This window comes from Strix aluco, chromosome 22 (genome assembly GCF_031877795.1).
Source record: "Strix aluco isolate bStrAlu1 chromosome 22, bStrAlu1.hap1, whole genome shotgun sequence".
Taxonomy (NCBI): domain Eukaryota; kingdom Metazoa; phylum Chordata; class Aves; order Strigiformes; family Strigidae; genus Strix; species Strix aluco.
In genome coordinates this window covers 5,857,569-5,884,355 of record NC_133952.1, presented here as the reverse complement: position 1 = coordinate 5,884,355, position 26,787 = coordinate 5,857,569, and the positions used below count along the sequence as shown (strand labels likewise).

Sequence of the window (26,787 nt, the reverse complement as noted above, 5' to 3'; positions counted from 1 at the left end):
TGATGTATTTTTGTAGGGGAAGAATTATTCATGTTAAATACTTGGCATGTTATGAGAGGAATACATTTAGGGAAGATTTCTTAGAAATGAGACTGAAGTACTGCAAATTATCTGGTAAAGGTAACGGATTTCAGGGAATTGTAAAGGGAATCTCAACAATGTGATTTGGAGCTGTAATGAAGTAATGCTGCCTGCTGATGGATTTCTTCTGTTTTTGGATAGTGGTTCATTTGACAGTTGAATTGTCTTGCTTTGTACCGCAGGCATGGGGAGCAGCAAGAAGAGTTTCCAAAGATGACTGGTTGGAATGGTTAAGAAGACTGAGTTTGGAGCTGCTGAAAGATTCCTCCTCACCATCCCTGCGGTCATGCTGGGCCCTGGCTCAGGCATATAATCCTATGGCTCGGTAAAGTAATTCTGGCTTTTTCGGATCACTTGAAATTGCAGATGCAAGCCAGATATTATAAGGGGAAAGAAAGTTACTTAAAAGCTCTTAGATTCCATAAATAGAGAAAGTTCCTGCTATGGCACAAATCAAATAGCTAGCAACTTGATTTCATTTCCACTCTTCTCAGTTGGCTGCTCCATGATGTGCACAAAATCTTTGAGTGGAATTCTGCATATTAGTCTAGAAATAACATAAGGCACATAAAAGTGAAGCTGGAAAAACAGCAAGGCATGAACTAGTTTCAAGGATCTACTGTGGGTGAATAAAAATGCCTCTGAGTGTAATAAGCCACAGTGCTTTATTTCTTTTGCAACCAGTATGTCTGGAGAAACTTTGAGTTTCTGTAAGCAGTTGCCTGTTTATCTCTTCTTGATGATATACACTGGTCATCTCAGTGCATATGAATCTGACTACTGCTGTTTGAAAAGGGTTCATTCCAGGTTTAATTTTGTCTTAATGTGAGTTTTATCATTTTCGAAATAGAAGGGTAAACAGCATGATGAAAAGTCAGCAATTCCTAGGTAGGCAGAGGTAATGCTAGTGTCCTCCATGTATGTTCCATGCATCTCAAACCCATCCCACAGTATTTCACCACAGTACTAGCAGTGACAAGGGCTGTCACTCTATCTGTTTTTCAGCACCTTTCCTCCTTCTCAAGCTTTGCCACTAACACAAACTCCAGCTATCACAGTCCCCTAGTGAGCACAGAAAACACAAGTGTTGCAGCATGTGTGTCCAGAGAAATGTACGATCATCTTTTTCACTACATTCGCTTGTGATCTCAGTCAGACTTAAGCCTGGTTCTTCATAGCAGAAGACAAGAGCACCCCTGCTGCTAAGAGTTTGTTCTAGCCTGAAATACTTGCTTAGCATATGATTGTACAGTTTCTACTATTGTAGTATATCATCCTATTATATATTTTTAAAATGCAGGTTTCACTATTTGGTGCAGAAGTTAGCTTTATGAAAACTAATCACTATTTATTGCAGGTAAACATAGCTCTCTTTCTCTGAACATGAAGGCAAGTCCGCTGTCAAATAGACTTTTTCTTATGAATAATGAATCCCCACCTCTCACTCTCTTTTGTTTTCCTCCTCAGAGATCTCTTCAATGCTGCTTTCGTTTCATGCTGGTCTGAACTAAATGAAGACCAGCAGGATGAGCTGATCCGAAGCATTGAATTGGCCCTGACTTCTCAGGACATTGCAGAAGTCACTCAGACACTGCTGAACTTGGCAGAATTCATGGAACACAGTGACAAGGTAGAGATGCTGTTAGGCAACTCTTTTCTAATGCTGGCTAGCTGGCTGATGTCTACTCTATGGAAAGGGCATGAAGAGTTCATGCATACTTTCTTCTTTTTTATACTCATCCTGCTTTTGATGTATGTGCTTCTACCCAGGGTCCACTGCCTTTGAGAGATGATAATGGCATTGTCCTCCTGGGGGAAAGAGCTGCAAAATGTCGAGCATATGCCAAGGCCCTTCACTACAAGGAGCTGGAATTTCAAAAGGGTCCCACCCCGGCCATTCTGGAATCTCTCATCAGGTAGGACCACAACTGATGAGATGTCTGCTCTTGCATCAGTACCCAATTTAGGATACCATTAGGATGAATCTAGACAATTCTTAGGATTTCACACTCTGCCACAAGACTTCGTTGTGGGCTTACTAACTTGCTTACAGATGTACACTCCTAGCAGCCGAGTTCTGCCTTTCTGTTACACAGTTAAAATGATGATAGAGACTGTGGGAAGTTGTGCAGGAAAAAGTGGAGTCTTCTGATTTCTATCTCTCACCCTTCAAGTTCAGTATGGGATGTCATGGAGTGATTGTAAGTTAGATGAGAGAGATTTCTACACCTACATGTAAATAATTAAATTAAAATTACTTATCAAATTCTGCTCATCTAGCTTAAGTAGGTCTCATTCTTCATATACCAAATAGAAGATTTTATAACAAGAGTGTATTGTTTCCTGAGCTTTGTCAACAGGAAAGATGGAAATACCTTTACAGGATTTGGTACTAAACTACATGTTTTAAAATGTGAATCTTAGTTTCCTATCACAGAAATGTTAACTGCCATTTGAGATGGACAAATTGATTTTGGTTGAGGAAAAACTTCGCTTTGTCTGTATGCAGTGAATTTTTTAGCCCTCCTACTTCCTTGGAGTTGCACTTTCCTGTTTTTTCCCCTCTTTTATTCTTTCATCATTTGTCCTCTCTTGTTTTTCTGAGGAAAATATAGAATTCAGTGTATTCCCTTTCTTGGCTGCAATCACTTCTGCAGCTGTTTCTTTTGTGTATCAAAAAGCAAGTTAAGGAGCAAAGACTTGAAATAAAGCAGGGTTAAAAATGAAAGACAATTTATTGGAGATGAAAAAGTTTAGAAACCTTTAAAAATCCATTTTATAGACCACAGTTAAAATAGTTCCAACTATAGTTCCACACTGTTGCCATTTACAGTATGAATAGTCAAACATATGTAAGACAATTCCCGAGACACCTTTCTCTTCCATTTCACACAAGACTGAACAATTTAAATTAGATTCAAACTCTCTTTAAGGTGAATAAAAATAGATATATTAACTATAACTATCTTTTCCAACATATTCAAACAGCTGTATGGCTACAGGAGGAGTCTCTTTTTTTAACTGTTACTTTTAACACTGTGTTATGTAAGGAAGAAACAGACTGATTTTTGACATAACATCTCTGGGTAACTTGTAACTGGGGTAGTTTTCAGAACAGATTTTAATATTCCTCAGCATGGTATGCCAGCAAACATTCCCTTATGTTTGAATAACTTTTGGCACTTAGGGATTCTCTGGTGTGTACTAGTGTTTTGCTCATGGATACAGTGGTTTTAAGTGTTGGAGTTGAGTTTTTTGGCTGGGTCTGGATTTTTTTGCTAACCTGCTGATCTCTCTTAGTCTTACTGACATACAGCACACTTACATTGTAACCTGAACATAGTTTTATGGCAGCCCAGAAAGTTGCTTTCTGGTTTATCAACCTTTAGGTGATCTGTGGATAGGAATAAGCACCACAGAGCATATGGGACAAATCCTTCCTCCAGGGTTACTATCTGCTGGGTGCAGCCCTCTGGGGACTTATTTGAGGCAGCAGCAGGAGATGGCAGTAAAACTTCAGGAGACAACCTAGGCAATACTAATTAATCCAAAACTGAGCTTGATTTTTTTTTTTTTTTTTTTTTAAATTCCCCCCCCCCCCCGCCCCCGGGAAGGTAAGCTACTTACTATACACTAAAGAAAGGTGCATCAGGGGTGCTTCTGACTGATTCCTCTGGTTTGAAATGAGTATAATTTTTGTTGAGTCCCTCTTGGAAGGAGTTACTCAGCAATGCTTGCTCTAGACCCTGAAAGAAAGGCAACAAGGAGGGTTTCTTTTTTCAGTCCCTGCCTGGCTGGTTAATACTAAGGCAACCCACTATTCACAATGCTGGTGAAAGCACACCAGTAGGTTTTCTGAAGGTGCTGTAAGTGCATTCTGTTCTAACCTATCCTAACACAGTATTTTTCCCTTTGGAAAGAGCCTTAGGAGGAAATAAGTTTGAGCCCTGATAACACTAGTGGCTGTGGCTGGCACTTACTGTGCCTTGGTGTTTGTGTGTGTGCGTAGCCAGTGTGCAGCTGTTGCGCATAGATGAAATGAACAATTATTTGGCTGATTTTGATCTGTCTGCTGCCCACCTTCTGTGCAGTGGCATCATGTAGCTGTACAATCAAATATTGGTTCCCTCTAAGGTTTGAAATCCTCTGGCCGGATCTTCATTTCCACTCTCTTCAACGAATAGGTTGATCCATGCCATCCATACCAGGTGATGCCATCCATGTTCTTGGTGTGTTCTCCTTTGCGGTAGTAAACCCCATTCAGATTGGAATCTGTGCAGCAGTTGTACCAATATCCACCTTTTCAAAAAATGAATGAATAGTTTCCTAGTGAGCCATTTAATACAAAACGTACCTGTTTTAAGTAATAATAATTATTGCTCATTCCTAAGGAGAGTGACCAGAATGCATCACTTAATCCCTGGAGCCTGTGGCCCTAATAGCTGGGATTGCAGATAAATTCAAAACTTTACATACTAAATGCACAAAGGCTTTATGGTTACATAGTCAAATTAGCCCAGTAGCTTTTCATTTAGTTGCTCACTCCTCTTAGAATATTTCCTTGACATGTTTCTGACTCTGAGAGTTAGCATAGGAAATGAATTTGGGTTCTTAGCTTGGCCATCTTAAGGTGTTTGAAAGGTTTCTGGACTCTGCAAGTAAACTGTACTATTTTTAGACTGTTATCAACAATTTTATTTGCATGTTGCCTGAGGGCACAATGGGGAAATTAAGGATAAAGGGCAAAACAGAGTGAAGACAATTATCTTTGTGACAGAACTCATATAAAGACAATAAATTGAGTGAAGAGAGCAACCTCATTAGAGACTCTTTAATAGGAATAAAGATTAGAATTCAGGTTGAACCTTGAGGTGTGTGTAGGATAAGAATATAGGAGAATAATTAAAAGTTGCTAACACTAGAATTGAAACCTCATAAAAATATAAGAAAAAATAAAAGCCTTGTAGATATGCAGGAATAACTTCCTGCATCACTGAATTGAGATAGGCTGGCAGATTAGCAGATATGGATAATGGGCTGGGTAACAGTATGTGTAGATGAGAGCATACTCTAAATCATTTGAAGAGTACTGATGTCTATAATGTACAGTCTGGCTCTGTGTAAATCAGCTTTAACTGCCAGATTTCCCACATAGCATAAGTGTAAGTCCCAGAATGGGTCACCTCTCCCTTGATTTGCCATCCAGATACTTGGACAGAGGGAGTCTTGAGCTCTCTACAAATTACCCAGGCCGCTCTTTCAGGACAGGAAGATTTTTTTCTTTTTTTTTGTGGTTGTGTTTTACCTTTACGGAACTGGGCACAGTCATCCACGCACTTATCATTGTCCTTGTCCTTCGTGCTGAAGGCTGTGTTGTTGTGGTACCTCAGGGAGTCACGCCCTGTGTTGCCAGTGTAGTTTCCCACGAAAAGACGATAGCTATTTATTTCGTTGCTCAGGGTGAATTGCTTATATTGCGCATAGCGTATGTTGCCTTCCCAATCCTGCCACAGAACAATGAAGAAAAAAAAGGTCCAATTAGAAGTTATGAAAAGACTTCACCATCTATGGTTATATACAGTGCATGTTGCATATCTTTTCTCAGTCCTAGATTTTTCACAAGTTTTTTGCCATCTCAAACTGCAGAAACTTATCTGTCAAGGCAAAGAATCTTTCCAGAGCAAAGCGTTGTATTTCCAAGTCTTAACTGTACTGGTATTAAACAATATGCATGGAAACCTGGTGTGCAGCTCTTGCATTCAACACCTTGTCTCCCTGTGCTGCCTCAAGTAATTTTTTTTCCTCTCTGAAACAGTGACTTTTAGATATAAAGCCTTTCAGCTCACTTTCTCCATTATACATATCCCATCCCTCAAAGTTATTGTACCAGCTATAAAGTAGTCTAAGTCAATCCAAAGCCTCTAGTGGACTGTAGAAATTGTTTTGGGTTAATACAATGCAAACTCTTTTGTACACAAGCTGGAAGGAAGTGCTGCAAAAGTCTTGGAGTCTTTAAAACTTTGTGGGCCATCTCTCTGAATCTTGAAATCTGAGGTGGTCAGCAGTTAAATCTCTGTCTGCAGTGGGTTCCATGGCATTTTCTAGAGCCCCATGCGGTCCCTAAGACATAGTCTGTATGCAGAGAGAAGGTTGTCCTACTGACTTTGCAGAGTGGAGAACATAATTCTGTCTTGTCCTTGAATGTATCACTAGGTCTATCCTATCTCTTCTCCAATTAAAGCATGCAAATTCTTTGGGCCTCCTATATCAACAGGAGATGGTATCTGCTGCTAGAGAATCACTTTGCACAAAAAACCTTTTGCTGCTGAAATTAAGAGCTTATTAATTACCTCCAATTCCACTCGCAGAACAGTGGGGCGTCTTGAAAGTCGGTAGATATTTTCATTTCCCAGCCAAAAATCTCCACGAATATTGCCAAATCCTTCCCTGTATTGTTTCCAGTCCCTATTGAAAGATGTCAAACCAACTTTACGTCTTTGGATGATAGTCCAGCCGCCTCCATCTGTCTCCATGTCACAGAACACCTAGAACAGGAAAAAAGGCAGTACGCTTAGGAAGGTTCAGTTCTCGTAACACAAGCCAAGACATTGTTTCAGATTTCACAGCTTGAAGAAATTCCTATTTTGATTAAAAGTCTTGGAGAAAATTTGTTAAATGAACCCTTTTTCTTTTTTCCCTCTTAAATGTACACTTTTTCCTGCCTTGAAGTTTGCCTACATAAAGATGCTGATTCAAAGTGCAGGGTATCATAGCTCAGTATGTGCTCTTTTCATCTCTGGTAGATAAGTATTTCTTGATTATATTTGAAAAGGCATGTAATATATATTGTGTACTTGACATCCTTACCTCCAGATCTGGACTCCCCAAAAATTCATCAGAAGGTAGCTTGTAAACACCAGAGATTCGGTAGTTCTTCTGGTAAAGGGATGAGCAGTCATAGACAGCGTCTACTTGAATCAGAACCAGAAAGTAAGAATCTGAACAGCAAGAACTCCCCTCTGTGATTTCTGTAAAGCTTAGTTTGTAATACAAGGAGTAATTAAGTGAAGAAGACTTCCCACAAGTCTAACGTTTTCCTGAAATGCTTTAATTGTGATCAGCGCGTGCATTGGAAAAAGAGGTTGTAGCAGTAGGACTTTTTTTTCCCCTTTCCTATCCAAAGAGACATCCCTATTTCTTTTCACATTGCTACTCTGTGTGTCTATGCTGGAAGGTAAAAAGGTACATATTTGCTGTGTCCTGTCCTGTCACCTCCAAATAATAAATGCTTATCTAATAGAATGGCTAGATCTGCTGCCAGATGCCTGTTTTGATTGTGAACTTGAACAGGCTAGGCGAGTTTGTGGATGAGGCATCTATGCTTAGCACTTCTTGCACTAGAGCCTGGGACAGAGATGGTGGCTTTTAGCTGTCGTCAATCTGTCAGTCTCTGCAAGCCTCCCTTCCTCCTGATGTAGGAGCTGGCTTGAAGATGGTAAAATGCACAGCTGTTCTTCTGAGGAAGAGAAACTAGCTGAAGCAGGGCTTTATCCATTCTGACAGTTTTCAGTTGAGTACAGACTGAATGTCTCTTACCTGGTGAGGTGAGATGCATCTGTTTTAAATATCTTCTGGGTCAGTTTCTTCTGTGTGTTACTGTATTTTTTCCAAACCTTAACTACAGCTCCAAAGAGATTTGTTATGGTATAATTTTTGTTTAAGACCTACTGTAAACAGTGGTGTGTCAAAACCAGCCAAGTGGAATTTTTTGTAAGAAGAATTTAGTAAATAGATTTAGAAGTTTTTCCTTCAAATTTAAAAAAAAGATATCCAAATGAAGTCTTTTGGCAAACCCGGTCATCCCAGACAACAGCAGTTTCTTTTTAAGGAAGTTTTAAACTTGTTGCAGTGAATTTCATTTTAAGAGAAAAGTCAACAAAATTTACACTTTCTTCTGGAAGTGGCTTTGCAGGTAGCTGACCTACAAAATGCACCTGCATTCCGTGTTTAGTACAGGCCTGTGCAATCACTGCATGCAGTGAAATTTTCCCTCAGGGAAAAGAGAATTTTGAACAATTTAACTGTGTTCTGGCTAGGCTTATATCACAGTTTGCATCTTGCATCATCTACAGTCTTGAATTTTTGAGAATTATCATTCAAATAATGAATCACTCTTTTACTTGAGTTCAGAGATAGTCATAAAGATACAATTACAAATCTCCAGTAATGCTTGGAGAGCATTTCTAATTGTTTTACCAACTTGTAGTCCCCTGTCAGCACAGTGAACTCAGAGACTATTACTGCCAGAGCCATTCCCTGACAGAGCCAGCTCCCTTTCTTTTTGGATTGGTGCTGTAGTGCTCAGAAAATGAAATATTAGGCTGAGTTTCTCCCTGTACAAATACAGTACCTGTTGAGTTTTTCCACTCTCTGATAACAGACCTACAGATATTAAAATACAGCTGGTTCTTTGGACTTCTGACAGATGAATTCAAGCTATTTTTTTCAGGAACTCAGTACTTACAGAAGTACTTTAAGCAGAAGTATTCAGTATGCATACTGGCTAATCACGTTAGTGGGACATGCTAGCATTAAGAACTAGTCATTAGTTCATTCTGTGCATTAAGAGGTGTATCTGGGAGCTTGGTGACTCCCTCCTTACCAGCTGAAGTTTGTGTGACCGTCTGAGCTGCCTGGAGTTGCATGATATCTATCTGGTTGTTCATTTCGGAGTATTTGCTCTCAGCATCAATGAGGCGGGACTCCATCTGCTTGGTGCTCCCTTCCAGCTCCATCACCTGCATGACCACGTTCACCCAGTCACCTTCCTGCTTCTTGCTCAGCTCCTGCAGCATTCTGCTCAGGTTGGCTACCTGCAACTTGAGCTCCTTAATCTCATCGCAGCAGCCTGTCATCTTGGACTGTGCATTCCCATTGATTGTTCTCCTTTTAGGAGGCTTCTGCAGCAGTGCTGGATAGATTGCCACAGACACAGTGACAATGCAGAGCCATGCCAGCTGAGCAGTGGATCTTGCTGGCATTTTTGCTTACAGCAACAGAAAACTTCCAGCTGACTGCGGGTAGGCTGAATGCAGCTGGGGTAGGTATGAAATTTTCTGCAAGTGCTACAGCAGACTGATACCTAGCTTTCTTCCAATGAAGTGAGTCTCCGAAGGTGGAGCCTGAAGAAGTAGCTTTTTTTTCAGACCCCTCCTGTCAGAGTCTATGCACTTTGGAAGTCTGTCTCAAAGCATCTTATATACTATTCTTCTGTTTACCTCCACCCTCCTGAAGCTATGAAGAGTTTTCTGGCCCCTCCCAGTTCATCTGTTCATATCAGGTGTCTACAGGGTGAAATTGGAACAGGTTTCAGCCAGGAAAGGTTGGGAAGAGCACGAGAGACTTCACTCAGTTCTGTTTTGAAGGGGTGTGGGAGAGAGCTCGGAAATGAGGAGAGTTTCCAGCAATTATTGCCTATTGGATTGTAGCCCTCTTGGTGACTAGTTCTGGCACTTCAATAACATAAAAGTGTTAGAGGTCCGGAATGTGAAAGGGCTGTCCAAACAGGATGAGTTTATAAAAGTTCAAAGAAGGTAACTCCGTAGTAGGTAGCCCTAGCTGCAACAAGTCCTACTAATATATTCCCCAGAAGCTGTAGGGGGTAACTCTGCTGTATTTCTTAATTTAGGTAATATTTTAGAAAATTCATCAGTTCAGCATCTAACCCTCCTCTCTCAGGACACTGGTGCCTCTGCACTTTGTTTTGTAGGATTCAGTGCTGTTCTTTTTAGAGATGGAATATCTCAGGGTGGGATGGAAAGAAGCCTGCAAAATATGTAAGTCCAAAGCTATGCCTCTGTACTCATAGTGGACAAGCAAAAGGACATTAAGTAATGCTGAAAGACAGTCTAGTTAAGATTGACAAGAGATGGGTTTTACAGGGCATGTGATCTAACTCTAGTATCATGGAGGCCAGTTTATTAACAGGGTTTTAAGAGAGGAAAATCTGTGGGTAATTAAAATGTCCACAGTTAGATAAAATGGAGATTTAAGAATAAATCTTAAATCTTCAGACATTCGGAGGTTAAGGAGCAGCTCACTGAGATAGCAACTTCCAGTTTTCTCTTTTATATCTTTTAGCAATTCAAAAGTTGATTATAGCTGTTTGATCCCAAAGTAGAATTGTTTCAGCAGCAGTGCAACCTTTTGCAAAAGGTCTGCAACTGTTGTTCTAGATCCTTACGCATAAGTTGTTTCTCCACAGGCCAGCTGCTCTGTAATTGCCTGACATGTGGGTTCTTGCATCTTCCTGCAAAGTTTCTGATTGTGGTAACTGGCAGAGATAAGATGCAAATAGAGGAGTAAATGATTTATGTATCTGCTCCTGGGGTAAATGCCATGAAAGCTTCTTGGTGTCCAAGAAAACAAAAGAAAGCTAATCTTGCTTGTTTTACAAAGAAAATTAGGACAAACCCAACTGGGACATACTATCCTATCTAGACTTCTTTTGCTGATCCAAAGTGGCTGCTGTATTTCTGCTTAATTAGAAAAGATTAGAAAAGCCTTGCTGATCTGATACACACTTTTAGAGAAATAGGAAGCACAATTTCTTGTTGGTGCAGTTTCTCTTCCTCCTTAGCTTTGTTACACTTGCTGCTAAATGCTTTGTTTCTGACTCCGGTTTGCACCACAGCTGGCTAATCTGCAGAACAGCATTGAGAGACCCCACAGGGTGCAAAGATTTAGGAAGATGAAGGCATCAAAGCACTGAAGGGGCAGAATATGAATACATATGTTTCATAAACCTGAATTTTCTTAGAGGAGGAAGAGGGGATCTTTTGAAGGAGGTTGGCAGTGTGTGAGCGTCTTGAGTTTCATTGTGGGTGGCTGCCTGTGTGCTGTATTTCAGACAGAAACCTCTGTAGTCCGTAGCATCAGCTGGTGAGGCTACTGTGTGGTATTGGTGACCTGACATATTACCAGAGATATGCAAGTACAATTTGATTAAAATACTGAGGATACCTCCACAGCAGACCGTAGGCTTCAGTCACGTTTTTGTCATGGACATTCCAGAAACCTTCCATAGCAAAATTGCTTTTTATACTTCAGACCAGAAAGTGCCACTGCACATAGATGAAAGCCTGACCTTTTTGTTCTGCCTCTAATCCTGTCTGAGCCCTCTTCCAGCTGGAGCTTCTGTCATTCCCAGGGGCAAATTCTTCTCAGGCTTCCTCTGATGAGAAACATGTTTTTGTTGAAGTTGGAATAAAGAATAGGACAGTCCACACTCTGGCTTCTCTGCCCCAAAAAGCCACTCTACTGACACCCCCATTGTGTTACACAGGACTTTGTTCCATTCTGCTCTCACTCACCATAACTCTTCTGTCTTGTGCAGTCTGAATTTCACACACACTCACATCATGAGGGGCAGATGTGGAAGAGGGGAGCCACTTGTAGGTCCATACATTTCCTCTTGATACAAATTCTGGAAGGATCTGAGATTCAGCCAAACTCTGTTGCACACAGATGTTATAAAACAGTGCAGAAGGGCCTCCGAATCCCCTCTCTAAACTGGAGTATTTAATTGGAAACGAGACAGCTAGGGTTTTATTTTGGGTTCAGCCTCTGATTTGCGTATCCTAATGCAAGCCATCTTTTTCTTGTGTATTTTGATTTTACCTGTTTTAAAACACAGATAATACTTTTTTGTTCTCTCACTTTATTCTGAGGGGGTGACAACAGACGTATTATGCAGGAATGGAAAAGAGCACAAATCTTCCCATCTGTCATTACTTTTGAGGAAGCATTAAGAGAGATTTGGGCAGACAGATCTCTCTTGGCAGAGACCTTAGCTTTAATGGAATTTGACTACTTTATGAGTATTTGAAAGATGAATCTTTCCCTGTTGCATGGAGAACTGAGTATAGTCACTTAAGCAGCAATAGCTACTGATGCTAGTCATTGCCAAATTAGGTCAGCTGTAGAAGTTGACAGTCTGTAGGAAACTCTTCCATTGTTATGTACTAGTGTACTTACAACTTGAATTCAGGATCCTGTTCTCTTTTTGGAAAGAGGCATAGTTTTGGGCAAAGCTAGAGAGAAACTAGTTGTGTGATTACTGAATGGGTCCTAGTCCTATTTTTTTTCCCGCAATACTGATAGAGAAATTGAGTATCATTTGGTCTGAAATCCATTGCCCTAGTTTCCCTCCATTATATTTTGTATGTGAAAATATTCTGCTACATGATAGCTAAAAGGATGAGATCTAAAGTCAAGAGCATGAGGCAAATTCTTTTTGACTTTGGTAATGATGTATGTTTGAAATGGTTGGGAGAATTGAGTCTAAACATGGTTGCAGTTAATATGTACCCTATGCTTATAATGTTGGTTGATGTTACCAAATTCAAGTATATTAGTATTACTTGATTAGAACCAGATATCTCTTGTAGCTGGAGGGCCAGATTAAATCAGAGGTGGGTTTAAATGACTGCCTTGTCTGGGAAGCTGTTCTGGCAGGTGTATGTGAAGCTGAGACAAGAAGAAGAGCTCAGTGCCCTGTGGCTATTTATTTGGTAGCCAGTCGTTGCAAAACCCTTAATAGGCATCCGGCAAATGCTTAGAATCTAGCATTCCTGGTGCTTGCTGAGATGGCAGAGGCTCTCATCAGCGCTCTCCTGGCTGATCACAGGAGTCCATGCTTTGTCGAAGCTCTGTGGAATACTGCTTTCCCCTCCCAGGAACCGTGAAACTGTTCACCTCTGGCTTTGGAGATGCTCATAAATGTTCTAACATTCGCTCTGCTATAGCTTTACAGTAATGACTAAATCCCTAATAAAGACAAAATAAAATTGTCTTCTGCAAATACTTATTGTAAATCTCTGAAGTTATATAGGAACAGGTAGAACAAATGAGAGGGCCTGATGAGAAACAAAACACTGATACTTCCTACAATTATTTGTGATTTTTTTTTTTTTTATATAATGTATCACTTCTTTGCATAACCAATACACAAAGACTCTGGCTCTGTTTCACCTTTTTCTGCTATCATCTTCCTTGGCAATGTTTTTCTTCTCTGCCTTCACTGAATCTGGTTAATAAAGAATAGGTGATAGAAAACTTTTTGCAGTCTGAGCAGCAGGGTGGGCTAAGAATTTTATTGTAACAGTTTTTACTGCTTTTCCTTTCAAATCTCATGAAAGTTTTTATTCAATTTGCAAGCATTTATATCAAGAGTGGAAATTTGGCCAGTTTTAATGCCTGTGAGCAAGGTGGTACACCCTTGCTGTGAAAGGCTGAAGGGGCTGCCACCCTGGCCTCTAAGCTGTCACTCATCACAACTGTTTATTGAAAACAGCTCTTTGCTGGTATTGGTTTCTCAAACGTATTTGTTCCCAGCATGGGAATAATTTTTAGTGGCATGATGGAAATGCATTGGGCTTTGGAGTTGTTCTGGGGGCAATTAGTAGTTTTCTGAGGTTTACTGAATCAAGGACTCAGAGATGCCTGAAAACAAATAAACTGTAAAACTGGGGAAACAGGCCAACACAGCCAGTTCCTTGTGCCAGAGGATTATCTGTTCCCCAGAGTATCCACAGAGGAGCAGTGCCTTCCACTTCTAATCCCAGAAGCAAGCTCTCAGCACTTCTTCAGAAGGAAAAACAGGCTTGACTTGGGTTGGTAGAATCTGTGACATAGAGGAGCTTTTTAAACAAACTTGGGGAGACTAAAAAAAAAGAGTTTGGCTTCTTGACTAGACTTTGCACACAAGCTGCTTTATTGGAAAAACAAGGTTTCTCTACCAAGTTTTGAGATGTTTTCCGGCAATAGGGAATGTGTGTGTGCCCTCACAGATAGGCTTGGGATCTCCTGAAAAGGCTCTGTTAAAAGAAAGTTTTTCATTTTTATGGAAAGGTAGGTAAGGATCTAGTCTTTTACTTCTGAGTTCTTGAAGATTTAATATCTTTTGAGTGACAGAGAATATTGTGAGACACCCTCAAAGATAATGGAAGACTGGAAAGCTCCCAGGACTGTATGAAAGAGAATATTTCTGGTAAACATTAGACATCTATGCCTGGGGTTTGTGGAGGAGAAAAGTCCATCACTTGAGCACCCTTCCTACTGAAGGCAGTAAAGTTGGTTTTCATTTCCAGTTCATGTCTGATTTCTGTTTAAATAGCCTTTATAATATACAAACAATAGGAGTATATTTCTCTTAAATAGTGTTCTTTTTTTGTGATTCTAGCTTAGCGTGCTACATTTTAGTCCTTTGCACATCTAACCTTTCACTACTAATAAAATTCAAAGATCTAAAATTTTTGACCAAGATTTTTATATCAGGGAATTTGCCAAGGGTAGTCACTTTGTTCAATTACTGTCATTCCATCCCTACAAATTTTTTTCATTAGGTGGCTTGTCACTTTTTAATATCCCACTCGTCATGATCAAGTGCTACAAATAGGTTGGGGTTGGGCAGGAGGATTGGATATTAGCCTGGCTACAGTATAGATATTGATTAATAAACAGGGGGGGAAATTATCTATAATCTTGACTTTAATTGTCTTCTCACAAAGCTTTCTGTGCCAGTCTCATTTCCTTATCCAGCTGCCCATTACAGCTGCTGAAGATTGTGCACTTGGAATATAGGAATTAATGCTTTTCTAAATGTGATTGACATCAATTTTAATTCTACTGTGCTGCATTATGTAATTATGCAGTGAGTCCAGGTGAGCCAAACTCATACAAAACTTCATTGATGAAAATCAGTTTTACAACTAAGTAATCCTCATTCTGAAGGAAAATACAAGGACGGTAATGTTGCTTTGTTGTTTCTTCTAATCACTTTGTTTATTGCATAAAATGTGAAATAAAATGGTGGGTATTAAACAGTGAAATTATTACATTAGTTCAAACTATATCAAAATCTTGTTGATATGACTTAGGCAATCTTGTTATTTCTGTGGACTCCCATTTTAAGAGTCTACCTGCAAACATGAGGACAGCTCTGTCTTGAAATAGTTTCAGAAGATTTTATGTACATGTGGCATTTGAAAAATATAATTTTGCAATATTTTACTTGAGTATTAATACTGGAAAACTGCCAGTCCAGCATAGCTGAATACTTAGGCCTTTCCTGAAAAATGGCATATGTAACCTATGACCTACCAAACTTAAAAACTTTCAAGTAAGGAGATAGAGTAGCCATCTTTTATGGCCTGCTTCTGAGCCTTCAAGTAAAGTAGGTGGTAGTGGTGGCTTTTTTCTAGCTTCTAAACTAAAAGGAACAGATAAATATGTTCTACTTTCAGTGGATGTGGAGAACAATTGATCTTCACCTTAATATTAAACTTCATAGTATCCTGAATTGGGAACAACAGGAAGGACACAACCCAGTAAACAAAGACTTAAGTTACAGTCTGCTGAGTTAGCCAGCAGCATTGTTTCTATCTTGAGAGATGTTTACCCACCTCTCCTTTAATCAAGAAAGATTTTGTAGTTATCTTTTTCCAGATACAAGGAGAAATCTATCCCCCTGATTCTAATCCGGTAAACTGCCGTGATTTCCAGCAGCAACACTGTGACTAAAACCCCCTGGCAACTCTGCCTGGCTGGAATATTAGTCCTTCAGGGCCTTGTCTGTGTGCCTGGATGCTTTTGGGTAGTGTTGTTCATTCTGTCCAGGCTCCAGCACAATAACTAGAAAACAGCTACGTAGTGCTGTTAAAATAAAATTTAAGATGATTCTGCCTGGGCACAGACCTCATCAGATCTGCAGGGAGAGAGGCAATGCCTTAATGGTAGGAAGGTGAAAGGGTAGGGAAGCACAGAATGCCACGATTTCTAAATATGTGTATTGAATGTGTTAACAGGAGTCCGTGTGGAAATGTTTTTACAAAAGAAGTACAATCTTCAGGCCCACTCTCAGAGAATTTGTATGCAGAGAGTTGTGGGTCTGTTGAAAATACATTCCAGTCAGCTGTGGTAGTAGTGATTTTTGGGAACTGTCAATATACTTCCAACACTCAGAGCATGCTGAATCCAGCAGATGAGAAAAAGCAGAAATCTGAGGTCTTTCAAAACAAACAAAAAACCTCCAAAACACAAGATCAGAACTTAATCCACAAACAGCTGTGTTTCCCTTAGCCTGTAAAACTGGATAGCAAAATGATGCAGTGATTACCAAGATTTCATTACTCTGAAGAAATACATCAGTGAATGTTCAGCCATATTAATACAGCCTGCTTTGATGCATGAGTCTTGCTTTGGAGGGATTTTTGTACAACTGACAGTTGTATTTCTCTGTTTAGCTCTATTTCTGCCAAAGCAGTGAATGTTGTTGCTCCCCTCTCCCCCCATTTTGTGTATATGCTATTTTAATGTGATATGTCAAAACATGAAATAATTGACAGGAGACTTCCCAGTCAGTGCCTTATCCTAGTCCACGAAATTACCTATCTTTACTCACTGTGTGGGCTAGATCATTTGTTACAAGAGAGTAATTTATGATTAATAATGACAAGGCAGTATTATATCTACTGCTGCGTATTCTTTTAAATCAAAGTCCTTCTCCTTCCTCTTCCCTTCTTTCCCCTCCCTTTGCTTAAACCTAGCCATAGACAGCTTTGAAACATTTAATTCTACTTTGGACAGCCAAGAAATACGAAACAAAAAAAAAGAGTAATTGAGTGCACCAGGCACCATCAGCAAAAGAGCAGTGTTAATTGTTGAAGAATAAAAGATAATGGCCAATTTTGTCAGGAAGCATTGACAAGAAAGATAAGTTGGAAGTAATTAACTGTCTGACATGCTGAAGTGATGTGTCTGCCAGTGGCTCTAAATTTTCAGGATATGAGATGTGACAGCCATTTATCACTTTTAGGAGGCACTGCTGCATAGCTTTCCCTGGGGAAGCATGGAAGTAGTATGTTCTTTGACTATCTTGCTAAAAAAAGGCATGCAAGTGCTTCCCATTTTTGGGTGCCTCTCTTGAACTGTGATTATGGTGCATTCATAGCCTGACTAAATCTGATTTGAGCTCAAGCCATTCTGAGGTCCTATTTCCAAGAGTATTTTACTTCACCTTCCCAGATATGCAGAGTGTGTCTAGGAGCTTGGTTCTTTAGTTGTCAGGAAACTTCCACAGACAGAAGAAATACAGCACCCATTTGAAAATTTTCCCTCTTTTGTCTGTTTAGAGTACTACCTTTAATACTATAGATTTCCTTGTCTCTTACTGATCAACAGGCCTCTCATGGAGGGAAGAATACGCAATCATTCTGATGATAGCAGACAAGAAGGGACATTTCTGAAAGCTGCCTGTATCTGTTGCAGTATATTCAAATACCATTGAAAGTCTCTTTACGTTGCTCTCAGTTGACATGTTTTGTTAGGTTATGCTGTTTCCATTCCAAATGTTAACTAGTATTAATACTGGACTGTAGCGTGCGTTGTAGCATGCTCAGGTGTTGTGACGTTGCTTTGAACAACTTGCACTTCTTGTTCTCCAGCACCACTAGGGAAAGAGGAGAGCAATGAGCCAGAGACTGTAAATAAGCTTTATAAAATAACAGGAGCTTTATAAAAAGTTTATTTCCTCATTACATTGGGGTTTAGCAAAAGCACTGATCACCAAGCACCAATGTGCAGACAGAGCTATTTCTGATAGTAAGATTAGAAAAACAATGTGAAATAGAAATTATTTAAGAGAATAGCCGTAGATGATGTTGCTGAACTGGAGAACCAGGCTCATGAGTAGCCCATTTGCTTGTGCTTCACAAAATTCAGCTGCCCTTGCAAATCAGGGTGCCTCACTGGTACAGAATGAGGACTGGTTGTGATGGCAGGAGTTTCTGGCATGTTCTTGAAAACCAGAGAGAGAAGAGCACCAGCACTGGTTAGTACCAGTGCAGAGGCATTATATAAAACATGAAACTGAAAGTAGGGTTGCAAGCTTTTTGTGTGTGTTCCTGGTGACATTTGTCAACTGTTCTAATGATTGTTTCCTGGATCATTAAAATCTCTACTCTGATTTTTAAAGGAATGGGCGGTCTGCTTAAGAGAAAGGGGAAAGATTCAGAACTGTAAAGCTCTTAAGTGTAGCTGTTTGAGAAATTATGGCTTTCAAACTATTGGCAGCTGTTCTTCTCCCTATGCAGGCTGCTATTTAGAATTGATAATCATATAGAACACTGTTTCATGTAACAAATCTTGAGAATATGTGCAGAGAATATGTGTGCACCTCTTGTTTTGCAAATATGTAATCACTGTGTGTCTTATGTAGTCTAATCATTCACTTGAAAGTTTTAAAGAAAAAGGAGGGTGTTCCATTGGTATTTCTAAATGATAGGATAGAGCTTGGTATTATCAAGCAGAAGCTCATACCAGCCCCTAATAATTGCCAACTGTGTTAAATGGTCTTTCTCTTCCTACCTTTTCAGTATTAACAATAAACTGCAACAGCCAGAAGCAGCTGCTGGGGTACTGGAATATGCCATGAAGCACTTTGGGGAGCTGGTGAGTCCTGCTGGATAACTCTTCTTCATGTCTTATGTTTTCATGTTTCTTGGAGGTTTTTTTGATGTCTTTGTGCGTGTGGTATATGGTGGTGGTGTGTTTTTTCAATCATATTGAGGTTTGATCCCTGCCCATAATACTGCCCCGTTCATACGGAAGGTGCCTTGCTGCCTATGGGGGTGCTCTGCATACAGCTAGGATAGCTGCGGAAGGCTGCAAGAACCTGACTTGGAGGAGACTTTAGCAGTATTGTTGACACTAAATGCAGCTGTGGGGAACTAGCAACTTTAGAAAATAAGTCATTTTATTTAGAAGATAGGAAGGGAGGGAGTAAGTTCCTGTTCTAAGCTTTAAATGCTTGAGGGTTTTTGAGAAACTGCATCAACACCTTCCAGGTAAGGATTTAATGGAAGTTGTGCCTCTAGCCTCACTCATCCAGGAGGCACATGAACCTGTTGGAGAGTTCACAGATATTATTTAGAACAGCAGATTAGCTATTCCCTTACAATTTTTACTGCTCACAGAAATAAAATAATCCCATTCTGCATTTGTTCTGGGTCTTTCTCTGCATGACTTACCTTTCTTCCTCTCTTCTTTTTTATAAGCATTTAATTTGTATTCAGGAACTAAAGCATTTATGCTCTGCTGCCAAGTCTACTCTGTTAAAAAGATGATTTTTTCAATGATAATTCCTGCAGTGCCTTAGGGTGATTGGGAAAAGGAAGGCAGCCCCAGAAGCACAGTAGATTAACCTCTTTCATTAGGAATCACTAGAAAGTGGGAACAGGTATGAGCACAAAATGGTGGAATTCTTTTGGTGCAGGATTATGTGTGGTTTTGACCTAGGCTGGAAAAAAAGTCCTTTCTGGGAGAAGGACTTCAGAACATATTTGCAGGTTCTTATGGTTCTTTGGGTGGATAGAGCAGAGCTCTGTTACCTGATTCTGACCTCACTCTTTAGCAGTAATGTAGTTCTAGCAGTAAATGTAGTTCAAAACACAGAGTTTGCCAGAATAGGCAGTGAAAAGAAATGAAGAGGAGCTGTGAGGTCTACTTTCAGGAACTTACTTGAAATATTATGACTGAGCGGAGAAGTTAAAAGGCTGGTGTATAAAAGTGGAGGACCTGGCATGCAGAACATGGTTTATACTGACCCTGCCCACAGGGCTGGGAAAAGAATCTATTCTGCAGCCTATGTCAAGACATGAGCTGCCAAGGACTGAGCAGAAAAACATTGGCAGAGATAAGTATGGAAAAAATATTAAGGCATTTTATTTCTTGAAAATTAGAAACAAAATCTCGAAACAAAGGCTGAAGAAAAGTTTGTGCAGCTGATAAGGATCATTGCTTGGCTTACTTTTAAAGTCTTTGTTACAAACCACAGCCTTTACTTGTGAGGGCTGTGATTAGACCCCAACATCATACTACCTGCTGTATTAAAAAATGGCCTAGCAATAGCCAGACACATAGTGTACTGTTTGTTTTGGGGTTTTTTTTCCAGTTAGTCACTCCATTCCCAAACACAGGACTGTTCTTGTTTAAATGCAAGCATGTGCAATAATGGGAAGTGAATATTTTATAGGTTTACCCTTTTTCCTATTCCACTCACTCCCCCTCTCCAAAAAGAAAAGCACCAGCTACTGAGCTAGTATTTCAGTGTCACTGAATAGGGGTTGACTGATACCTCTGGTAAACCTGAATTCATTTCTGTGCAGGTTAAGCAATACTCAGGATTCCTGTTTTTGCACTAGCTCAAGGTTTTTCTCTGTATTGTAGAATTCCATGAGGATATTTAGAATGAAAAAAGGGCTAAGTGAACACCACAGACACAGATTTTTTCAGGAAAAGCTGTGGTAGTTAATATAGAATGAGGAATGTTAATCCCACTGTTTATTCTGATTTTTTTTTTTTTCCCCCCCCTGTAGGAAATTCAAGCTACCTGGTATGAAAAGCTTCATGAATGGGAAGATGCCCTGGTGGCCTATGACAAAAAGATGGACACAAACAAAGATGATCCTGAGCTGATGCTAGGGCGGATGCGTTGCTTGGAAGCACTTGGTGAATGGTAAGAGGGGAATACCTGAAGACTGAGGAAAATGGTGCTTTTAAAAATGGTGCCTAACTCTTCTCTGGATGCTGTCATCCAGGTGAAATTTTTTTTTGCGTGAATTCCTATTTACTCCTGTTTGCTTAATAGCTTGAGTATTTCCAGTGACTTCTCACTTTGTTCATTGAAGTCAGAATTGGTAATAACATCTCTAAGTCTTTTGGGATGGGCCATCTAATAAGTTAAGGTCTCTCTGAAAGAGAATCTGCAGTCTTATGATCAGATCAATCCATTTGTAACAGGAGGAAATTGTAAATAGAGGGGACCTCTCCAGAAAAATTAACTGAGCAGCACTTGTCAAAAACAATCATAAAAGGAGCTTGTTGTGGCCTTCCTTTTTAAACTCTGATTAAAACATGAGAGATTTCTGTATTTGTTCATGGTCAGACCTATGCCTATCCAGAATGCATGGTCTTTTGCACAAGTGAAATTGTCTGCTTCCCAATAGTCACCTGGATGTAAGATTATGCCAAATAAATTACTCCCACTTTAAAACCCTTTTGCCCATCCTGTAGATGGCTGACTTTTTCATTATTACTCTTTTTTTAGCATTCATTAAGCATTGTCTTTGTGGACATTTGGTATTTCAAACTCTGTGTTAAATATGTGTTGTCAACATGTAACTGATTAGAGTCAGTTTTTGTGAGAGAGTGAGCTGGTAGGGACTTAAAACTTTCTAGTTAACTGGGGGCTTTTCTTTTTCTCTCTGTTCACTTCAATTCAAAGAAGATAATTGGAGAAGGCATCCTGTGCACTGTAGCATGCAGTTCTACCCAGGGGCATATGTGATTTGGTCCAGGTTCCGCCTTTCTACTGAACTTTTCATGTCACTAGAGCTCTCTCCTGATGGGTCCTGACGTGAACCCATGGGATGGCACAGAGTAAGGAGATTCCTCTTCACTAAAGTCATTTTACTGTTAGAGAAACAGAGCTGTTTGAGAAACCTAATTCTGACAGCATTTTTCTGCCCTTTTTGTTTCTAGATGAGGGTGAGGCATACTGGGCGTAGCTTTTTTCAGTAGGAAAAGTAGATTTCTCCCTCCCTCCTGCAGGACATGTATTTGTGTAAAGCGTCCTCTCTGAACCTCCTACTTCTTCACATATCAGTGACAAATATGTTACAAAAGGATGCTTTTCTTCTGTTGGAGCTAGCTATTATGCATCTATTGAGAGTCTGCAGTGATGAGAGCAATCACAATCTCACAAAGATCTGTGTGCTTGCTGTTGTGTCTCTGTCTGCCAGATGTTTTTTCAAATTGAGACGTGCCTTTGCAAAGTGCTGTCTGCTACCTTGCAACTGACTATAGAGACACGCTGAGACTGAGGATCCCATGGTTTGACTGCTGATATTCTTCAGGAGTGTTCAACTTGATTATTTGTGCTGCTGGAATCTGCTTGGCAAAATATGACAGTTAATCTAGAACTGATATTATGCAGCATCATTATCTCAGTACTCTGTGCAGTGACGTTTTGAAAGTACAGCCAAAATATTCTTAGCCATTTGTATCCTGATGTAGTTATGTCTGCAAGAGCCATACTACTTTATTAGCATCTATGAGGTCCCGATTTACTGCTATTGCTAGGTTTGGCTTGGGTTTTCATTTGTTTTGAGGTGGTTTTATTTTCTCCTGGACCGTTAAGCTGTCAGAATGACTGTCTTGCCCATGGCAGCCCATCGGTTCTGTTTGACTAACTCCCCTTCCTTTTGGGAGGGGAGAGGATGACAGTCGCGAAGGCAAGTTGGCCTCCCTCACAGTTGGCAGCTATTCCACTGCTACAGAGTATCCAGCCTGAGAAATTCTGGAACTGCAACACCCACAGTAATTGGTTTGATTAATGGAGCATTCACAGTTGATTTAAAAGAAATAATATGAAAAATCCTGATGCTTCCTCTCCACTGGAGATGAAAGATTCAGATCCCCTCTGAGATCTTGCCATGACAAGTCTTCATACTAGGTTACAGCAGCATTGATTCTCTAGTCTCTGTCTTCAAACTTGACAATGTGTTTATCCAAAATATTTGATAGCAGGAGCCATGCACAAGCTATTCAGATCTTATGTTTCTTATACTGACACCTGCAAAAAATTTTAAGCATCTCTTTTTTGGTGGTGGTTTGCTGTTTTGTTTTTTTTTCTCGGGAATGTTTTTTTTTCTGTATTTGTAGACTGGAGTTGACAGTTCAGTTCTTAAAGCAGGCATTACTAACTGCTGAGGAACAAATGCAAACTTTTGCCTGGATTTGTGTTTTCACAGCATAGAGTGCCTTTAAAATATTTTCTGATGATAGGGTATTTGTCATCAGACTAGCACGCCTGAGTTGGCCAGAGAAGAAGAATTTTATTCGCCACTCTGTATAGGAAGAATGATGGAACTGGTTGTCATCTTATCTGTGGGAAGTAGTTGTTTAACAAGGCAGAATTCTTAGAAGAGGCTTTTTGCTGATCAGAAATTGTGGGTTTTTCTTAGGGGGCAGCTCCACCAGCAATGCTGTGAAAAGTGGACACAGGTCAATGATGAAACTCAAGCGAAGATGGCTAGGATGGCTGCTGCTGCTGCCTGGGGTCTAGGTAATGTATCCTTGTGTGGTAGTATATGACAGCCCACAGTGTGGAAGCACAGATAGTTTTAACTTTACATTGCACACAGCTCAGACTTGAAATCAGATTAATAGAATTTAGAGTTGTGGCAGACTCTTATTTACAAACTAGAACTATCTGTTGAGCAATTTGATAGCTTGTGTCTGCTGAGTAGACAATCTGAAGTGAAGTAAATCTATAAATGGTCCAAATATCCATTATACTGATAGCCAGATATTTACTAGAGAAGCTTATAAATCACTTGCTGACTGTCAGCCTTTGCTGAGAAAAATTAATCTTTTGCTTTTGGACACTAATTCATTCAAATGTTCTGAAAATGTCAGCACTTCAACTTTTTCATCACAAGGATTGCAAAAACCTTTTCCGTGAGGATAACAATTTGTCTAGAAGAAAAATGCCTGTGTTTTTGTTTGTTTACAACTGTGTATGTATATATACAGTTTATGCGTACGTATACATGCAGTTTCTGTATATAACACAGACTGTCCCTGCCAAAGACAAGCTGTTGGAGAGTACAGTGTACAAGTGCCCCACAGTATTTGGGCCTAGTCGCTGATGTCCAAGTACTGTAACATAGTTCTGTTCTTAACTTGCAGCGAGGGCTGTTGTGTTACTGAGGATGTCTGTGTCTCTGCAGGGCAGTGGGATAGCATGGAAGAGTACACCTGCATGATCCCAAGGGACACCCATGATGGTGCTTTCTACAGGGCTGTACTGGCTCTTCATCAAGACCTTTTCTCACTGGCTCAGCAGGTAATTATTGTCCTTGCTGGCTTCCCAAAACCTAGTTTAAGATGAGCTAGCCTATATTGCTGCATGGAAAGACATGCCGTTTTAAAGCAGTTGCCTATAACCTATGAATTGCCCAATAACCTTTTCCATTGATGTATTCGATCTTGGTGTCTGAGCTTATCTTGGATTTTTCAGAAACACAGCAGTGAATATATGTACAGATAGTAGTGGTCCAGTGCTGTATAGTGTAAGAATGCCTTAGTCATTCTTAGGCTTCTTTACTTTTATGTCTGTTTTCTAGACAGACGGTACATAAGGATTATCTCAGCAGAGGTGCCATTTTACAAGGCAGTGCTTGGTAAAAGGCATTCATGGCATAAGACACACATAAGATTCTTCATGGGTGTTCTGTCCACCTCTCTCTGTGCAGTTTTTGCAGTGAAGTGCTCATATATATCATGTACCAGAACTTTTAAGTTTTCTAGTAGCAGCAGTAAATCTTAAATCTTTGAGATGAGGAATCAAGGCAAGGAATGAGCCTATTAAACAAAGCCATATTGGTGTGCTTGTTTGTCACAGAGGTGATTTGCAGAGTGACTTTTTCCCCTCTGTGGATGTGAAGCATGTTGTTTACTTTCCAAGGAAGCTCAAGTACCACTTCTCAGAATTCTGTGCTGGCTTGCCAACTTAGATAAAGGAGTAATTCTGTCTGCTCTGTCAAAACCTGTACATAGATTTTTTTGGGTGATGTGCACAGTAAAATTAGCCAGGCATTCAAAGGAGTAGAGTTTGTGATTAACCTTTAACTTTTTGAACAGGAAAAACTATAGATGAGAGATTATATAATGACTGGAACCAGAGCAGGATTTATTTCATGCTTGAAGAGCATGTCTTAGTTGGAGGAAGAGAAATGGAATTTGCTGTCCTGTAAAATTCATAAAAACCCGTTGGGTTATGTAAAACAGTGAAAGCTATTTTCTATCATTGTATATTATCAAGAGACATTTCTTGAGGCTTTTTTGTAACAGATTCTCTTGCACTAAAATGTAAACTTCTCTTTTCCTCTATAAATGTTATTAGTGATGATCTCTACAATGATGGTAGGATTAGAAATACCGCAAATTTTGATTTAGTAGAAAGACAGACTTCAGAGTGTGCGGGTGATAAATGAAGGCCGCTTGACGACTACTCTACCTGCGCGTGGACACTGGTTTTTTGTCAATTCTTTCTATTGATAACATCCTTTCCTGGTTCTTGTTGGAGAATGGGAGCAATGCCAGCTTTGTTCATGGGAAGGAACAGATGAATAGCAGTTCCGACAGTTGACTCCAGATAAAACATACCACCTTTGCCCCAATATCTTGTTCTATTTCAGTGCATTGACAAAGCCAGAGATCTGCTAGATGCTGAGCTGACTGCCATGGCAGGAGAGAGCTACAGTCGAGCCTATGGGGTAAGTGTCTAACACTCAGCCTTCGTTCTCCTCATTGCTGCTTCAGACTGTCTCTAAAAGTTGCATAAAATATCTGAGTAGCACTTGTATCAAACATAAGACCTGTGTAGGCCCACAAGCTAAATGGCTCTTGTCTGATAAGAAATATAACTTTGTAAGAGCAGCTTTGGGACAAATTAAGTGAGGTGAGGTCCCCCTGCCTCAAAAGAAATAAGAACTGACATTTTAGGAAGTTTGAATCAGCAGATCATCTAGATACCAGTATATAGCAGTGAGTCCTTTACCTGCTGGGCAGCCTGTGTACTTAAGATTTTAATGCCAAAATACTGTTCCTTAATTATAGATTTGTTCTGTAGTGATTGGGATGGAATGTGATTGTTTCCTTCAGGCTATGGTATCCTGCCAGATGCTGTCAGAGCTGGAAGAGGTTATCCAGTATAAACTTGTACCAGAACGCCGTGAGATCATCCGCCAGATCTGGTGGGAAAGACTGCAGGTACATCTATGTAAAGATCAAGGACAGAGATGCTGATGTTCTGGCACGAACAGCTTCCTTTCGAGTCAGTGTAATGGCTCAGCAAATCTTTCCATTTCTCTTTCTATCCCAACAGCATATTTGCTTACATGGCTGCATGCTTTCTGTCTCCTTTGTGTTGGTCCTGGTTGTTTCAAGTTTTGTTTTTTTTTTTTTCTTGGGGGTTTTTTTTTTTTGCTTAATGTTCTCAAAGTGTCTACTGATGTAACACTTCAGTAGGGTGATTTAAGCCTTGAAATAGGTGTGTACGGACTGGAGATGCTAGCAACATTTCCAAGGCTACTTATTTCAGTGTTGGATCGCACCTGGAAATACTTTTTTGGATAAGGCTAGTTTGAACTTCTTACCTGCCTGGCTGCATTTTAAGAAGTGAATTCTCTCACAGTGCTCGAAAACTCGGCAGAGAATTCACATACTTGTAAAAAACTGTCCTGTTCCTTTTTGACCTCTTACAAGAACATTTCTGATTGGTGGCAATTAGAGACATGGCTTAGTGGTGGACTTGACAGTGTTAGGTTTATGGTTGGACTCAATGATCTTAAATGTCTTTTCCAACCTAAATGATTCTATGATTCTGTGATGAGCCTTGTCTTCTTAAGAGACCTTTAGCAATGCTGCTTTTCCTGTATTTAAAGAGAAGCTTCTGCCTTTCTTACTCTAAACAACAAAAATCCAAAGCACCTTTGAAGATTTAAATCAGCCAAATATTTCCTTACAAGAGGCATCCCTACAGTGAAAGTGAACATCATCAGATGAAGTAGTACATACAGG

The 26,787-nt window shown here is 39.9% G+C and overlaps 2 protein-coding genes across 8 annotated transcripts in view; one reads left to right on the top strand and one right to left on the bottom strand.

Moving 5' to 3' along the window:
• Positions 1–26,787, top strand: part of MTOR (mechanistic target of rapamycin kinase) — a 66,760-nt gene that overhangs the window by 18,058 nt on the left and 21,915 nt on the right. For all 6 annotated transcript variants that reach the window (XM_074847820.1, XM_074847818.1, XM_074847817.1 and 3 more), the window contains 9 exons: positions 264–406; positions 1,549–1,711; positions 1,852–1,997; positions 18,516–18,591; positions 20,517–20,656; positions 23,166–23,266; positions 23,934–24,049; positions 25,404–25,481; positions 25,870–25,977. In XM_074847820.1, the coding sequence (XP_074703921.1) occupies positions 264–406; positions 1,549–1,711; positions 1,852–1,997; positions 18,516–18,591; positions 20,517–20,656; positions 23,166–23,266; positions 23,934–24,049; positions 25,404–25,481; positions 25,870–25,977 (1,071 nt within the window). The remainder of the gene's footprint in view (positions 1–263; positions 407–1,548; positions 1,712–1,851; positions 1,998–18,515; positions 18,592–20,516; positions 20,657–23,165; positions 23,267–23,933; positions 24,050–25,403; positions 25,482–25,869; positions 25,978–26,787) is intronic.
• Positions 2,804–9,175, bottom strand: ANGPTL7 (angiopoietin like 7). 2 transcript variants are annotated; one of them, XM_074848118.1, is made up of 5 exons: positions 8,744–9,175; positions 6,949–7,052; positions 6,432–6,626; positions 5,387–5,585; positions 2,804–4,380 (listed from the first exon to the last, which is right to left on the bottom strand). In XM_074848118.1, exons 1-5 carry the CDS (start codon positions 9,120–9,122, stop codon positions 4,211–4,213), a joined length of 1,047 nt encoding a protein of 348 aa, XP_074704219.1. In that variant the 5' UTR covers positions 9,123–9,175; the 3' UTR covers positions 2,804–4,210. The 2 variants fall into 2 exon arrangements, with proteins under 2 accessions (XP_074704219.1, XP_074704220.1); XM_074848119.1 differs by having other exon boundaries at positions 6,949–7,049.

Bases quoted from the DNA above. Each gene is read 5' to 3' on its own strand.
- ANGPTL7 (XM_074848118.1), bottom strand. From the start codon at position 9,122: ATGCCAGCAAGATCCACTGCTCAGCTGGCATGGCTCTGCATTGTCACT. The intron at 7,053-8,743 runs GTAAGGAGGGAG...TTCTGATTCAAG, and splicing joins GGTCACACAAACTTCAGCTG to TAGACGCTGTCTATGACTGC. The intron at 5,586-6,431 runs GTAATTAATAAG...GTTCTGTGGCAG, and splicing joins TTCTGCGAGTGGAATTGGAG to GATTGGGAAGGCAACATACG.